The sequence below is a fragment of the Etheostoma cragini genome, chromosome 17, assembly GCF_013103735.1.
Source record: "Etheostoma cragini isolate CJK2018 chromosome 17, CSU_Ecrag_1.0, whole genome shotgun sequence".
NCBI lineage: Eukaryota > Metazoa > Chordata > Actinopteri > Perciformes > Percidae > Etheostoma > Etheostoma cragini.
In genome coordinates, this window is record NC_048423.1 from 16904629 (window position 1) to 16922490 (window position 17862).

Consider the following 17862-nt stretch of genomic DNA (forward strand, 5'->3'; position numbering starts at 1 on the left):
ATATATATATATATATATATATATATATATATATATATATATATATATATATATAGAGGAAATAAATGTCACGTCGTAACACGGGCTGAACTTAATCCATATCGTAGCAGAACACTTATTGAAATATGAACGTAGCTTTAAGGTTCATACAGATAACGAGGTAGTAAAACCCATGACAGTTTAGCAAGCTACAGAATAGTTTTAACTTACGCTCTGGGCTACACACTTCACTTCAAGGGAAGATAAGTCCGTTAACAGCTGCTGCGATCTGTCCCCTTCTCCTGTCTGAGCACCAGTGATTGTCAGGAGTCAAAGCAATGACTCTCATCAACGATTGGTCAATCATCTCAGGAGGGAAATCAAGCGTTACTATTGCCTTTTTCCGAGGTTGACAAATTTCCTGAGCGCTGTCATCTCTTCCTTCCGCCATGATTCCAACTACACCGTAAGCTACTAGGGGACGAAATCGCCAGACGCCCCCGATCCGATATCATCACGATACTTGTGCCACGATATTCTTGCGATTTTAAACAGATTGCAATATTCTGCACTATATTGCAGTTCATAATCTTTTTTTCCAATTTCAAATAGTTTCCAGCTTCAAAGGATCCGTTGTCGGCATCCGTTTTATCTAAAAAAAAAAATGTTTTCATATCACTTCAAATTTATTGCTGCAAAATGGGATTGTCAAGCAGACAAACTGACCAACACATATAGAATAAAAGATCGATACTTGGCGCCTGTGTATCGGTGCAGAATTGCCACTGAAAATTTTGCGATACTATGCTATGTATCCATTTTTCCCCCACCCCTATAAGCACGGCAAATTCAAGCTGGGAAGCTAGGAACACGCCGTTTAAACGCCGAGGTAATCCACCATGATAATAATATTTTAAATGAAAACGGTAATTGTTAGACATTTTTACCGTGGTTTACCGTTACATCAGATATGCTCTAAGATTGAGATGGTTGTTCACAGGTGAAACAAATAAATTTAGTCAGTTATCTTGAGAAAGTCTGGGAGAAAAGGGAAAAAAAATCTCTTTACTGAGATGAGATGGCCAAATGTTCTGCATGACATGGATTTTTATATTTGCTTGAATACAGCACAACATGAAAGTGAAAGCACTGTTTATTAAATGCAGTCCTGGTGACTGTATTGCAAATTCTGTACGTGTAAATTCCTTTCAAGCACAGTGTGTTAAAAAAAACTATCCGCATCACTCATACGTCTGAACCTTTATTATCCTACATATCTGACCACAGTTGCTTGCGTCAGTCCACATTGTGCTCACATCTTTTGAGGGATGCAGGTTACCACTGCAATGCACGGTATGAGGGTCTTCAAAGCCGAAAAGCAACAAAACGCCAACATAAAGATGAGGAGGCGTGGGGGGAGTCAAATTGACAAAGGTCTTCCTGTCGGTAAGACGCAATACAGTAAGCTTTTACAAAAAAGTGTGTGTGTGTAAAAAAATAGAGGGAGAGCGAAAGAGGGGCACAGACAGGGATAGCACAGGGGTGGGGCTGGAGCAGAATAGAGGAGTGATCTGAAATAAACTTTGACTCCTGGCCTCCTTCCAGAGAGAGCAGTATTTTAATGGTTGTGCTACGTGCAGCGCGTGAGGAAGGCTGGCTGATCCTCGGCTATGTCACCCCTCCCACCCCTAACAGCTTGGCTCACACTGCAAGGCTGGAGATGGGTAAACAGTCAAAGCTAGGAGCTCGGAAAAGTGTGTTTGTGTGGATTTAGATGTGTGAGGGAGGGGTGTGTGCGTGTGTGTGAGCGTTTGTGTGAGCTGATTGAGGGTGTGAAAGCGTTGGCACGCCACAAAAACTCGGACACAGCAGTTTCACCTTTTATTCCCTTGTACTAGACAGCTGCAAAAACTCTATAAAAAGGTCAATCTACTACAGGGAAGCTTTAATCCAGCACAAGCTAAATTATGCACCTATGAGCACGCCAGGTAGGGTCATACTAAAATATACAACAAAAGCAAGCAAGTTTCCTGATGAATATGCCATTATTTCAGCTGGCAGTTATCAAAACCAACAACACTAGGTTGAAGTCTAATACATGTATGGTCAATCTGCTAAATTGTGGCCATATTGTTGAGGGTTGGAATGTTGCCCTTTGCCGTAATGTGCAACGTAACGCATGCGCTGTGTCTAATGTGCGTACCCTCACATAAAAGAAAAAAAAAATGCATTTACGACGGCGACACCAAGTCCTCCCGGAGTTGTGCCTTTTGTCATTAGTGTTTGCTTTCAATAACTTCGTAAACAGCAGCAGTAAGCAAACAGCTACATGCAAGGTGTGTGGCACCAAGAGAACTGATGCCGGATGAACAACGTTGAACTTCACCAGGCATCTCAAAAAGGTCCCAATCACTTGAAAGAGACATTTAGCATACAGATACAGGTAAGAAGCTAACCAGTGCAAAGTGATTTGCAAATGCTGGGAACAGGCAAATTGTATTTTTATAGTTAGGTGTTGCTGAGGCTCGGACATCCATGGTGCACAGGAGGCGGGAAGCACAGATCCATCTCCCAGGGAACAATCGTTGTGTCTGGTGGGCGAACCCATGTGATACGTAACTGATCCCGTGGATGACTTGTAAACTATTTAGTGAACAAGGTGTCCCTGGTCCACCAAGCACCGTCTGTCCTAACTGTTTATCTTTATTCTGCACACAGATCTGTTACTGTAGTCCTATTTACAAGTTCATTATTTCATGTGGGCGCAGTGGATCAGTGTGCACTGTCACCTGCCGTAAAGACACTGGCCTCACTAACCTCCCCTACACTGAGTCGGGTCTCCCGGTGGTAAAATACATGAAAGTCACTGTAGCCTAATTTAATCACAATTCAAATTGTGCAGAGGGAATTATTTCCACTGCTCATTCTGACTGGAGACGATGAGAATTTTCAGTCCTCATCATTTTTTCTGGTCGGTAACCGGTTACTACCGGACAACGGAAACTGTTTCATTCAAAATAACTAATATGTAAAAGGACAGGAGAGACAGTGACCACCTTGCAAGGTACAACACAAAAAAAAAAGCTGAAACATTTAAGTTTGGTCAGAGGAAAAAGCAGTAGGAAAAAAAACACCACCTGGCAATCATGCATGGCAACTACAGGCCGGCAGCCATAACATCAAATAATGATGCTGTTAACACAATTAGTGTTTTTTATGTCAACTAAGGCTGTTGGCTAAGCTTTTCCCTCCCTTGCCCAAAATGCACCCCTCTACCAAATGTTTACCGCTTTATATATAACAACATTGCATGTACTTGATGTGAATGATTCTGCTGAGCCTCGAGAAAAAGCGGTTTCAGCTTCATAGGGCCAAGTGGTGCGCTTGCAGGTTTGTCACGACCGCCACAGAATCATAAATAATAAAAATTCCATTATGAGATCAAATGGATATATAAAGCGTAGGGAAGAAACAGCCCTGCTGTTGCTTAACAAATTTGACCAAACAGAAAGGGAAAGCTTCAAAAGTGTTTTTAGTTGCCTTTTTTATGGCCCATTTCCAGGGGAAAGTTATGGATCAAAGGTAGGAATTATTTTCAGTAACTTATATGTAAACTGTGCCTGCACCAGATATTCATTTTATTTGAATTAGGCATTTTAAGTTGTTTACTTGAATTTTATTTGTTGTTTGTTATGCATATACTTATGTAACACAAGTCCTCTTTATTTTGAAGAGAATTGTTTTTGTTAAAATTATTATGATATCTTATTTCCATTAGTATCTAGATTAAGCCGGCAAACAGTTGGACCTTTTACACTCAACAGATTCCACAATGTTCACCAGAAAGTCCGGGGGGATGCATTAAAAAAGCCTTCCGGTACTGCATGCATCCCGGTGCTCTGCCACTCAACAATAAAGATTGCCTGATTGCCTGGGGCAAGTAAAATGCCACGTCTGCCTTGGAAATATAGCAACTCACACATCGGATCAGATGTAGAAACTGCTATATATTGACATCCCAGTTCATTTGCCCCTGTTGTTGTAATGTACCCTTCTGCCATCTAGAAGTGACCTTTTCATCATCAGATAGCCTTCACCATACCTAGAGATAGGCATGGGGAACCTTTCATGAGATCATCTCTCACTGCAAATCAAACCAGCTATTAGGCTAACTGAAACAACACCATGCCAATCTTTAGGTATGGTGATGGGTGTGTGATGTTATGGAGTTAGTTTAATTCCAAAGGTCAAGGGAACTTTAGCAGGATGCATACTATCCTGAACCATGAAATAACTGGCATTCAAAAATAAAAGTGTGCCTGCCTCTCTGGGAATTTAACAGAGGGGTGTGTATGCTTTTGCCCCCTGTACTTTAAAGGAAGTACATTTATTTATTTATTTATTTAAATTTTTAATTCATTAAGAAAATGGGTGTCCTTAAAAGGTTGGATTTTCCTAATTTCTTTTATTTAAAGCATTAAGATCAATTTCCAAAAGATGTCTTTTGTATTCCTCTTTTTAGAGGAACTATATCAACTATAGCATGGGTGTGTAAACTTTCTCAAGCCACTGTATATGACCAGGCCTTTTACCTTACATTTCTCATCACTTGTGGTTTGGGGGTGTGAAAGAGGGGATCTGCTTAAATACACCTGTCAACCAACTGAACAGAACCTGAGGTAATGGTCACCTTGTGTTGACCTGATCACTTGGAGGGATACAATGATCACTGTGATACTATCAGCGCATCCCCGCTTTATGCACTGATTTAAGCCATGAACTGGGGTGGAGCAAAAAGGAAAAGCTGCAAGGGGTCTGCTCACTTCACCGAAGAGATTCTTATCCACACACGAGTACAAACAGTTGGGATTGAGACCTTGAAGCGCACGCAGAGTGTGGGAAGTAAGACAGTTTGGGCCCCTGCCCAAGATAGCTTTTTATCTGTTAGACAGTGGTGCTGCCTCGAGAGGAAATCCCTGTTTAAAGTAATGACCTAGTTTATTCTTTTCTTCTTTACTGTACGCTGTAAACAATAGAGGGACGTCTACAGCAGCGGTGCTACCCTTCACCCGCAACACGATGCAGCGGAAACACAAGCCCCGTTTCTGATAGTACACAAATTCTCTGAAGGGGATTGTGTAAAGTTGAAGGCTTTGTAAATTTCAGCACACTCTGATGCTTTCTCTCATCGACGAACAAAAGATAAACGCACAGGCCGAACTCTGATTAAAGCTAGATCTTAGCTTACACAATGCTGGGATCCACTTATAAGAAAAGCCTGGTGTTCCTACTCTTACACAAGCCATAAAACCACACAGGATAAGACGGCATGTTTGATGGAGTTCATTATTTTGTGGCTTCTGGTTTGCGACTTTTAAGTTTGTTAAGTTAAACAAACTGTTCTTTCCTGGAGGCTAGGCATGTATGTGATGAGGAAATTGTTACCCGTCTCTGCAGTAGTCTCCTTCGCTCCATATCTTTATAACGGAGCTAGCTAGCTAACTGGAGCTAACCACTAAGAGTTCCTAACAGAGCCTTCACTTCTCCATGCCTGTTTCCATTAACTGCATGCATGGACTCGAGCCCGGATAAAACCTTTAAGTTTTATGAAAATGGCAGTAAAAGTTTTAAAGTACAACTCGGAATCTGCTCAAGGTAAGGCGTAGCGTTAGCAACCCAAGTTGATGCTTTCTCTGCTGAGTGCAGACGGATGCCATGCGAGGTGACTGTGTAACTGGATCAGTCACTGATACTTTCTTGTTGCCAGTAGTTGAAGACTGAGCACAAAAAGAAATATCACTCTAAAAAAAACACAGAAACCCAGATTAGATGTTTGAGAGTAATAGTCACTGAGTCACAGAAAATGTTACACTCAGTAACTGTAATACTGTACGGTAACACAGTAATACAGCACATATGTTATTATATTATATATCTTATACCAGATACCAGCTTAATGTTGGTTGCGATGGTTTACAAGTAGCTGCTTGTGCTTGGTGGGTAACATTATAAGGCTACAATATTGTTCAAAAGGCTCATAAAGTTATTTTTAGTACGATTGTTTTGACCCCGGTTAACAGCACTGGGTTAACCCAAAGATAAGTTTGCCAGTAACGTTAGCTGTCTGGATAGAGGACAAATCTAATGCTAATTTAGCCAGCTAGCACACCCCGGCCTGTTTGTTTTACTCCCACGGCACAAGAGCCCCCTGAACATAAAGTTAACGTTAGCCCCCGGCCAACAAGCAGCCAGCCACTATCATTACATTAATCCAAACCTGGCCGGCACTTAACTAAAGCGCCGGGTGCTTACGACGCTAACGGCAGTTTGATGAACCGTCACGACTGTCTATGGTTTTGACGGAAAGTAGAGAAACCAGAGGGGTCAAAGGTTATATGACGCCACTGACAGGTGTCCCGTGTCAAAATTAAAATTAGAGATTTATCTGGGTTTGAAAACTGAAAGATTTGGGATAGTGTAAGCATACAACGCAACAAAATACTGTATATAACATAGGTATAGTCATTTTTAAACCATTAATGCAGAAATGTTACATATTGTACCTTTCAACCATTCTAATCACTTTATAGATTTTAAATGCACAATTATTTTGAAGCTCCACTCACAATAACGCCTTCCCGTCTTCAACTTCACAGCTGCAGTCAAAAACAGAAGACCTCTTTCTCAAAGCCCAACTTGGATCCCGGCCCGGTGCTCCTTAGACAGTCACGGCATAGTAGCATGGATGTGCTTGGGGGTTTGATTTCTTATGCTGAACTGTAACTTTTACTCTTGTGTTTTATGTGTCTTAATGTTTCTATTTTTAATTCACGTGTTTCATCTGTTTTTATTTTTTTACTTTTTATTTTTTAACTGATTTTGTGTAAAGCACTTTGAATTGCCCTGTTGCTGAAATGTGCTATACAAATAAAAGCAGCCTTGCCTTGGGGAGTTTTTTATTTATCCAGAGTGGGGTCGAAAAAGGCGGAGGATTTTGTATGCAGTGCAGGATTGCAAAGCCCCCTGAGGCCAATTTGTGTTTTTATTTATCTCTCTGGTATGTCACACATACATCAGATCAGTTGTTCTCATCCAAGAGTCGCAAGATAATTCCCACTTACACACAGTCCCTAATTTAGCCATACTCGTTTCACCAATTTACAGCCCACATGCCCACTTGCTTAACTTTGAGACTTACAGTAATCACATGCCCAAATATTTAGACACAAAAAAAGCATTAAACCACTTGCTAACCCAGCTATTTAGGTTCTATTTGGGGGGCTCGAGAAAAGATTAAGAACCACTGAAGTAGATTATAACAACAAAAAGTTATTATGAGCATCATTAAAACCCAGAGATGGTTACAAACCGACTTTAAGAAAGGCCTGGTAGCATGGGAACTCCCACGTCATGGATGATAAGTGAGCCTGTGCTCTGACTACCTCCCAAACGATTACGTTTCTTGTTAACTGTGTGATGGTGAAACAATAAGCAGGAAAAAGGAAAAAGGTGGCATTCAGGTACTGTAGGCGGAAGGAACGAGCGGCTTGCACAGCCTATAGCATAATGTATAAAGTGTCTCCAACAACACCACCATATGACTTCCCCACGCCTACTCACTCTTTAGAGATTTAAGATTTAGGTCAACGGTCAACTTCCTTATGAAAGCAACATGTCCGCAGTCCCTCTGTGACATTATGACACAAACGACGCGACAGATTACTCAACATGCAACAATATAAAAACTCAGTTGGTCATTATCAATTCTGGGGAAAAAAGGGAGGGGACATATTGTTTCCAGATTTATCCTGTTTGGGTTGAACAGCATCTGTCAGCCGTTTCACTGAAAATGAGAGATGTGGCTAGCTGTGAGCTAGAATTGAATGACGTGACAATCAGTCCCTCCAGGAATTTGCGATGTCCGATCACAACAATTCACGGTAATTCGACCAATTTATTTCCTTGTTTCAGATATGAAGACGAGACGTGTGAAGATCTCACATTTACCGATAAAACGTACAGCGGAAGACATTTCTGACCGTGCTGCCAACTTGTAAACAATTTAACAATGTACGCTGTGACGATTTTTCACTCTTAAGTTGCTGAAAGCTCCCGCTGTTTCCTTTCAACTCTCTGCAATGGACAGGGCTGCTGAGCTCGCGCACACAGACACAGCCACACACAGGCACAGGCACACACACACACACACACACACACACACTGGACCCAGAAAAATGAGATGTACAGGATGACCTAAATTGAGGACAGCTACGCTCATTATTGTAAATGCAATGATAAGTTAAAGTCCAATAAGGACTTTATCCGACCGTATAAACGCATGTCCCAGGCCAAGATAGGAAATTAACTAACAATGCCACTGACACATATGTTCAAATTCAATTCATTCAATAAATTACTACTTTTTGTCAGCCGTTTTCATATTATACCAACATTTGCAGCACCCTAAGCCTTTTGGTAAGGTTACTAAGAAAACTCAGCCTATTTTTAAAAGAATTATACAAACAAAATCGCAATTCTTTTTTGCAATTGTCACGGTCTTTTGCAACTTCATTGCAACAAAAATACAAAAGACATTGCAACTTTTGTCGCAATTTCTTTTTTTTTTAACAAACATTTTTTTCTCTCAAAATCAGGCATTTTGGGCCGCAACGATAATAAGGCCACAAAATCCTGGAGGGACTGGACGATATACTGTACTTGTATGCTATCAGACAATAGTGATTTTGCGATACCGGTAAATGCTAAATAGACTTCATTTATACAGCGCCTTGTGGTTATGGTGGCTGGGTTTGCCGTGCAGGGCGCTGGCATGCAACGTGGGGTTTAGTGTTCAGTGTCTAGCTTAGTCAGCGCTGTGATTAAAGCCACAGGCGCCCCAGTAGCAAGGCCATCGCGGGTAATGTTGTAAATGAGTGCTAGGCTGTTCCATGGCAATAAAGGATTTTGATTTCTTTTCTTCAAATGTGAAGAAAGGCCTTTATTTGTCAGGTATTTAATTCACTGAATTAACCAAAGACAGTCCTGTGTTGGTATTTTATTTATTTATGTTAATGAAATATCCAAAACATCTTGCTATTGCAATAATAATTTATAATTGATTAATCCTGCAAGACAAATTACGTTTCAATCCCTTGCACATACCTCTGTTGTATTTAGGGTTGTGATTATTTTCATTGCTGATTAATCTGTTTATCAATTATCGTTTTGGCTCTTTATTGCGAATAATATTGTCTTTAACTGTTTAAACTGAGTATTAAATTGGTCAAAATATTATTGTCGGTTAACTGTTAATCATTAACATCCCTAGACTGCATTACATAATTAGCGGTCCAGTCCTCGGAGGACCAAACTATATATAGAGTATAGTATATCTAATCCAGTATTTCAACTCTATACTGAGCAACAACATGGCATGCCAGTTAGAGTTATTATGTTTCATGTACAACAACATAACAGCTTTGTACATACAGTAGGTGTTAAATTGTTATAATGCAGCCTCATGGAGCTAGAAGTGTTTCTTTGTTTCATGCGAGAAAAACGTTTGAGAGAAAAAGTTATCACACTGATAGCAAAAAACATTTATGAGAGAGATTTATATACATATTGTTTATTTTCTCTCACATGTAATAAAGAAAGTAGTTAGTAAGCTACAATTTAAACATGCTGGACATAGTAACTTTGAGAAGGGAACAGCGAGTCAGTGACAGGACAACAGTGTTACTGATACAAACGTCTTCATAATGCTAGAATGGCATCAGCCAGCATTCAACATGCTGGAGCTGCAGAGAAACAAACATGTCCTGCTGCCTGTTGACTTCCAACAATGTTATCAAGTGAAAAGGGGAAATGAAAACAATGACATTAAATAACTATTTGGGCAAAATCTTTTCCCTCTATCTTTCCCAATGCGAACTGTGCTTACATTGTGTTGTATCCCTTTGAGCCATTGATACCAGTGGCCCTCCATTTGTGCAAGTCATGCTGATTTTCCCTGGTCACAGTCCAGGCGTGTTTGCCAAGGCAACTAGGGCAGTGGGTAAGGAAGTCAAGTTCTTAACAGTTTGACTCAGTGGCACGCTGCATGGCTCTACTCTACAACCGGACCACTGACCGAAATAATGGGCTTTCTGAAAACATTTATAGGTCTCCTAAGACCCAGTCGGGGATAACGCAACTGGACAGGAGGAGCAGCCTAAAAATAACAGAGTACGGCGATCAGAGCTCTGAAAACCTAGTGCCTTAAGCAAGCAAAGGCCACAGGCTTTAATCCAATGTGTGTACTTTCACTGCCAGCTTCCTTAAATGTCAAGCCCTGCGATAGCAGAACATAAGTAAAGGTGACAAATATAAAAACAGTGAGTACCGTGTGAGAGATTAGTTTAGGAGTATTGTTGTTCATGTGCTAATCCTAAAGGTATGAATTTAAAACTCTCTACCCTGACTTTTTACACCGAATGGCTATCTTCAAAACTGCCACAGTGCCTAAAGTAAACATTTGAAATTCTTATGAAATAAAAAAAAAGAACTTGAGAGTTATAGGTTTAGATTGTAGGACATTTAAAACACATAAATCCCACCTCCTTGATGATGTTAATTTATTGCGGAGAGGTGCTGATTCAACGTTATGGTAATGTTGAAGGCTGTACGCTGCTTCCTACAAGTTGAGAATTTACCTGTGGTGGTGGTGGGGGGGGGGGGGCAGGATGTGAGCCACTGTGATGGCCGGCTTCAGTAATAAACTAGTCAAACAAAGGTTTATGAACTATTTATTGAAAACAATGACTACAACATTAACAGATCATTTACAAATAAGTAACTATTTACATATTAAACAAATCCAGCTAAAAGACAATACAGAATTACAGAAAAAGCGCAGCTTCTGATGTGCTACGTCATTAAAATCTGGTTGATTTGTCAAAAGCCCAATGTTATATATTAACAACGTAACCCTAAAACTATATTATGAGTCATACAGTTATGTTATTATAAATCTCAACGGTGTCTCCTCCTACTACTACTCCTCCTGTTAAAGGTTAATTGTCGTTCATTTTGGTTTTTTTTGGATCATTGTTTTTTTCAAGTGTTTTGGCGGTCCTAAACACGCTGTTTACGGTCATTAAGATCAACTCAATTTTGAAACTTGAGTTCATAAGTACAGTTCATGGATACGAGGGGCACGGAGAACTGAAGGCTTGGTTAGCTCTGGTCAGCTCCAGTTAAATCCATTTTAAAAGATATGGACTGGAACATACTGCCACGGAGAGGGCTAACAACCAGATTCTAATAAACAACGGACAGGGAGTTGGCTGCGGCGTTTCTACACCAGCAGCAAGATACTGCAAACTATAGCATCTGAGTGGAGCGTTGGAGCTGTGTGTCATGCAGGCGGAGTGCGACTTAACAAGGGAGAGGGGCAGGAGGCCACTGGTGCTGCCCTGTAAAAAGGACATCGTTGATTGGGGGAAAATAAAAATTTCATCTCGGATTTTATCTACCTGGGCGCCCATGTAGAGCTTTTGTCTGGAAAACACTGCTGTAGTTTGTGGTGCTGTTGACTTGTATTGCTTCATACTGAGAGATGTTTCTAATATTTACTCAACCCATATTGATACACATGGGATAGACAAATATTACAACAGACACACTTCACAAACTACAGCCTTGAAAATTACCATAAAGTTGATTTACTGTAGCTCCTCTCTAAAACAGTGCCTACAAAAAAATTAACAGTATACACTTCAAGAAGATAGGATTTGTTGGAGGGCTGTTGTATTGAACTGTATTAGTTTCATCTAGGTGTTTGCATTTCTAAAAAGAGCACTGGATAGAGAAATCAGCCAAACCTCTGTTCAATGAAGTAGTGCCATAGAGTATACCCCCCCCCCCCCCCCCCCCCCCCCCCCTCCCAGGAGAGAGGCAGGCTGAGAGCAACTCATCTCCTCCTGAGTCTGTCTCATTCCATTAGGTCATGGTGAACATATCGAGTTAAAAGAGTCGCGGGTCACACGCAACCTAGTCTTGCATTGCCAGTCTACCTCCACAGCGCAGCAGATGAAGGTCTGGCTAGTCCACACAACATTCCTGGACAGGAGAAAAAGTCCTCTGGTTTATTGGCATTTCTTTAAACCAATCACAATCGTCTTGGGCGCCACTGAGTGCCAAACGCAAGTACAGGGCCTTGGTAAGGAACTTGTTTTGGTGGAACATGTTAGTGTAGGTTGGCGAGCTGTGGAATTATAATGCTCATCACACACATATTTTTGGGGCTTTTCACCTTTAATTTTTAACAGGACAGTTGGGTGAGAAAGGCGAGAGAGAGGGGGAAGACATGCAGGAAATCGTCACAGTTTGGATTCGAACCCTGGATCTCTGGGTCGAGGCATAAACCTCTAAGTCCAGTTTACACTCTGATGCACAGCATCGGGGGTTCAGTGTCTCGCCCCTCAACATGGGACTTCAGGGCCAGGGAATTGATCCACCGACCTTCCGACTTCAGGCAACCGCTCTACCCCCGAGACGTCGCTCGTGTATGGCGAGAATTTTACTACTACTAAAAAGAAAAAGAAAAGTGTGAGGTGAAGGGACATCCGGCCGAACAATCCGGAAACAATTGAGCTGGAGCAAGGTTTACAATGCTTTGGGTTGATGCAGGCAGATTTCTTTTTAAACCGCAGCACACATCGGTTAGAAAAGACTAGAAATGACTACCAGAGTGTTTAAAAGTACACATTCTGCTCACTGCCTCAGCCTGACAACGAGACTACTCATCACGCCATCTTCTTAGAAAACTTGTCTCAGTGAAACAGAAACTGCCCACGGGTTTCTCTCCCCCGCACAGCAAACCTTGAAACATGCTTCCTAAATAAATCTTCCTTAGCAAAGGTAATTCTCTGTCTAACCTACTGTGTGTCTGAGGGATACTGAACTGCAGCACTTTGTTTGCCACCTCTCTGCAGCGAGGTCAGGGGTGGCAGTCAGCTAAAGAACAGGGTCCCTGCACGGTCACCATCATCCCACTGTTTGCCAAATGGCTGAGGCTCCTTCATGTGCATGCTGTTATTCTACTATAAGAGGAATTAAATCATGAATGGAATATGCAAGAAACAAAACAAAGCGCGAGCAAGATGACGTCCTTGTTTGTGTGTGTGCATTCAGCAGCAGCCCGTCTATTAGAGCTGCATGAAATGGAGAATATGTGCAACGTGTCTTACACGCTTTTTCATTATGCACATAACCTATAGTTGCTAAAACTAATGCAGTGTGATCAACAGCCATGTAGAGCAGAACCATCAATTATGTATTCAATTAGTCAATCATCAAAACTAATCTGCAAATACTTTGAGGATTAATCAGTTGTTGTCAAAAAAAGCCTAAATTGTAATGTGTATTACAATTGTAATATGCATTCAGGAATATCCTATTCTGGTTGTGGGTATACAAATATTGGTATAGATTAAACGTTTTCTCATGCAATAATTCACTCGAAGGGTGTGTGTGTGTGTTAGTGTGTGATGGACTAGGAGCACTACTTGCTTGCATTGGATTTTAGACTGATGTTATACTTTATGTGACTACGGCAGCTTCGCAGTAACCTATCAGAATGTTCTTTACCACAACCAGCTTAGTCAACCTTCTGATGTTGTAGGTAAAAGAAAAGGTAAAGGTAAAAGAAAAAATTCCACCTTTCTGACTCAGGGCATTAACCACGATTTGTCCTGGAGTTACAGAGAACTCAGCAGCCTTTTACACCTAGTCGGTGTAAAATAAAGGAACAGGACCAAGATATAGAAAGTATCTTTGTTGTGCCTAGATGACAGAATGGATATGTCTGAAAGCTCCCGGTTTGACCAGCCTTGTTGTGATTGAGCAGAGAGTATGCACAACTTAGAGCTGGGCAATATATCAAATATTACATCAATATTGTGATAGGAGACTACATATTGTCTTAGATATTGGATATTGTCCCATTGTAACATTGACAGAAATTTTCTGAACTTACCAAACTATTCTAGCTGTTCTATTATTTGCCTTTACCCACTTATCATTATATCCACATTACTGATGATTATTTATCAAAAAATCTCATTGTGTAACTATGTTGTGAAAGCCCCAACAGTCAACACTACAATATCGTTGCGGTATGATCGATTGAGGTATTTGTATACAAATATCGTGATATTTGATTTTCTCCATATCGCCCAGCCCTAGCCCAAATTACTTTTTATTGAGTCTTATGGAGCCAGAGTACTGCTGGTTTTGTAACTTACCTTGTGGTGCGACAGGTATAATTCAGCAGACCAGCAGGGCTCTGGCTCCTGACGGACAACAACTGTGTGTCATGTGTGTCCACCTGCTGCAATACTTACTTTTGTCCTTCCATTTATTGTGTAGTTTCCCAGTTTCCCATTACAATGTCTAATCAGGTCGTCCATACGACTCATCAGAAAGCGGATCTTCTCGCTGCCGGCCTCCCTCCCCTCTATCCACGTGATTTTGTCCCCTCGGATGTCTTTGGTGGAGTCGCTTTTTTGACTGACCAACTGTCCGTCTGTGAACTTGCCCGTTTTGTGCAGGGCTTTAACATTATCCAAAATGCCTAGCCCAGTCTCTGCTCCTAAAAAGTCGTCCACCACACAGATGCCGTGCTTGTTCATACACGGGACTATGTACTCCATGGCAAGTTTCTGAGGGGATGCGCTGGTTTGTCCGTTAGGTGTGGCGGTGTTGTTGGACCCCTCCTCTCCCAGTCCGTCACCGTCTCCAGGTGCTGCTGTGTTTGGGGTTTGTGGGAAAGATGCACCGTCCGCCTGCTCGGGGCTTATCTTTTCCCGGTATTTCTCCGGTGCTTTGTCGTCCCCCGACTGCGGAGACTGCTCTGGCTTCTGTTTGGAAAGCTGCGCCTTGTCCATCTCCTTACAAATTAGCTTGTGTTTCTTCCAGTCCTGTTTCTGGTGCTCCTTGCTGCAGTAGAAGAAGCTCCGGCACCTACCACACTTGAGTAGGTTCTCCATTTTCCCACAAAGTTCACAGTACTGTCGGTCTCGGTCCAAATCGCTCTGCAGCTTCTCCATGTTTACGCCTACAACGGCGGCACTGCGCCTTTAATTCAGATCCTTCACACGCGCCCTGCTAACCGACAACTTTGGAAACAATCCACTGCCTCTGCCACGCTACACCGAGCGAGACGGAAAAGTAAGACTCAAAACCTCGCCATTTTTTCACACTTACTCCCTCTACATATCTTGTGTCAGTGGAATAATCCAAAATCATGCGCCCTGGACCGACCATTTCGTGTTGGGAAGAGGCGTTCAGGAGGCATCTCAACTGGCTAGCTGTCGGTCCGAGGCTAGTGGTGCATGGCGCCGCTCAATGTGTGCTCAGCCTGTCTGTGGTCCAGCTTGCTCTGACGTCCACACTCAAGCAACGCCCCCCTTGCGCTGCCTTTGCAGGCTGTCGGACAAATGACTGTTCATAATAGGACTCAAAAACACGTGGAAGCATTTAATCAGGGAGCATGTCCTTGTCCATGTATGATAACGTCCGCCTCTGATCAATCAATAGAAAAGTGATCTTGACTAGACTCGTTGGCTCCAGTCGTGCAGCCTTAGTGATTATTCTCTATAATCATGTTCACTGATATAATCAGAATCAGAAAAGGCTTTATTGCCAAGTACGTTTCTTAAACATACAAGGAATTTGTTTGGTGTTGTTGGTGCATGTCACACATTCTCTAACTGTAAGAAGGATAAAGAGAATGTAAACAATATACATATAAACATATACACACACAGCATGTATTTAAAAGATAAGAAATAAATGTAAATAAATAATAGTAAAAACAGTAAAATGGAAGCAGAGTGTGTAGTGTGGAGAAAGTCAGGGTGGTTTCCGGGCCTTGTTAAGGGGGGGGGGGGGGGGGGGGGGGGGGGGGGGGGGGGGGGGGGACTGTTTATGTGGCGTGTGGTTGTGGTCTTAAATGGACCTCAGCCTCCTACCAGAGGGGAGTGGCTCTAAGAGTTTGTGCCCAGGGTGGGAGGGGTCAGCCACAATCTTACATGCAGGCTTCAGAGTCCTGATGGCATATAGCTCCTGGAGTGGCGGCAAATTGCAGCCAATCACATTCTCTGCAGACCGAATGACACGCTGCAGTCTGCACTTGTCCTTGGCAGCGGCAGCAGCGTACCAGATGGTGATGGAGGATGGGAGGATGGACTCACTGAGGGCTGTGTAGATGTGCACCATCACTGTCTTTGGCAGGTTGAATTTCTTCAGCTGCTGCAAGACGTGGATCCTCTGTTGTGCTTTCTTGATGAGAGAGCTGATGTTCAGCTCCCACTTGAGGTCAAAGGAGATGATAGTTCACGGGAAAGACTCCACACTGTCAACTGTGGAGCCACAGAGGGTGATGGGGGCAGGTGAGGCTGGGTTCTTCCTGAAGTCCACAACCATCTCCACTGTCTTTAGAGCACTGAGCTCAAGGTTGTTTAGGTTGCACCAGACCACCAGGTGGTCAGCCTCCCACCTGTAGGCCGACTCGTCACCATCAGATAAGCAGTGGAGCGAAGTCCATTTACTCAGTAGACTACAAATGGAAGGTATTTGTAGGCTACTTTTCTTGAGCAATTCAATTTAAGACATTATAACCGTATAAATTCTGATAAATTGCTGATTAAACTTCCCATCAGTTTAAAATATATAAATGACCTCTACTAGCTTTCTTCCTAGGCTACTTTGCAGCCTACAATGCTGCTCACACAGTTATGAATTTATCCAATAAAATTAAACATTATAACCTACATAAAATCACAATATTGAACAATTGAATATCTTCCATGATGATACTTTGAATTTTAGATTTATTAGTTTGTTGATAGGGCCTAATACATCTGTACTTACAGCCTACTTAAGTAAACTTTTGAATGCAGCACTTTTACTTACTTACTTATAAAAAATACAAATATACTTATATTTAAGTATATTTGGTATTGCTTATTTTACTTAAGTAAAGGGTTTGTATTGTTAAACCACCACTTTTATCTATATAGGTTTATAGAAATGAAACAGAGTGATTTAGTAAACCTACATATTACAAAACATACAGTACGTCCTTGTGTGTCTGTGTGGAGCTCGAGGCGGCCCATCTTTAACACACCAAGATGGCGATTTAAAGGAAGCAGTTTTATTTACAGATCCATGGATATGTGCTGGGAGGATGTTTTTTTTTGGAGGGGGAAACCATTGTGAATCTGTAAAATGTGTCTGCAGCAAGTAATGTAGCCTACTGTATTACAGTTTTGGCTTAGAGCATCACTGACATGTGTGATACACCTTTGATTCCCGCAGTACCACGAAGTCATTCCCAGCAGCTTGATTAATAAATCAGCCCTTTGCGAGAACAGTTGATATAATCGATGAATAACAGAGGCATTAGGAAACCCGCAGTTCGAAAGCTCGAATGTAAGAGTTTGAAGGTAGCACTTGAAGGCATCATCAGTCAATGTGTTTTGCCCTCATTCCTGGCTTGCATGTGTGAAATTCCTATCACACAACAAAAGAATATTTTGCATAAAGATGTTGCTGGTGTTGTGATAGACTGATTAATGAGTTGGTAGGCGGTAATGAGGCTCATAATTGCGGTTGAGAGGGACTTAATGTCGACTATCGGAATGCATGTTGCAACACATTTTTAATTGTTTTTCCTGAAACACAAACTTATATTCAGATGGATATGTATTATTTTATACATTGATAGGGTCTACCAGTCATCAAATAAATGTAATCGGGGTTTGAAATGCAGGGGTGGGCTGTTCGGCGGCAAAGCGCGAGCTAAAATTGGTACCACTCGTGTGGCACGTACACAGT

At 41.7% G+C, this 17862-nt stretch overlaps 1 protein-coding gene across 1 annotated transcript in view; it reads right to left on the reverse strand.

Moving 5' to 3' along the window:
* egln1a (egl-9 family hypoxia-inducible factor 1a) overlaps nt 1-15419 on the reverse strand; it is a 29052-nt gene extending 13633 nt beyond the window's left edge. The window contains exon 1 of the mRNA XM_034897668.1: nt 14367-15419. Coding sequence (XP_034753559.1) covers nt 14367-15071 — 705 coding nt within the window. The 5' untranslated portion in view covers nt 15072-15419. The remainder of the gene's footprint in view (nt 1-14366) is intronic.
* Nucleotides 15420-17862: the final 2443 nt, after the last annotated feature.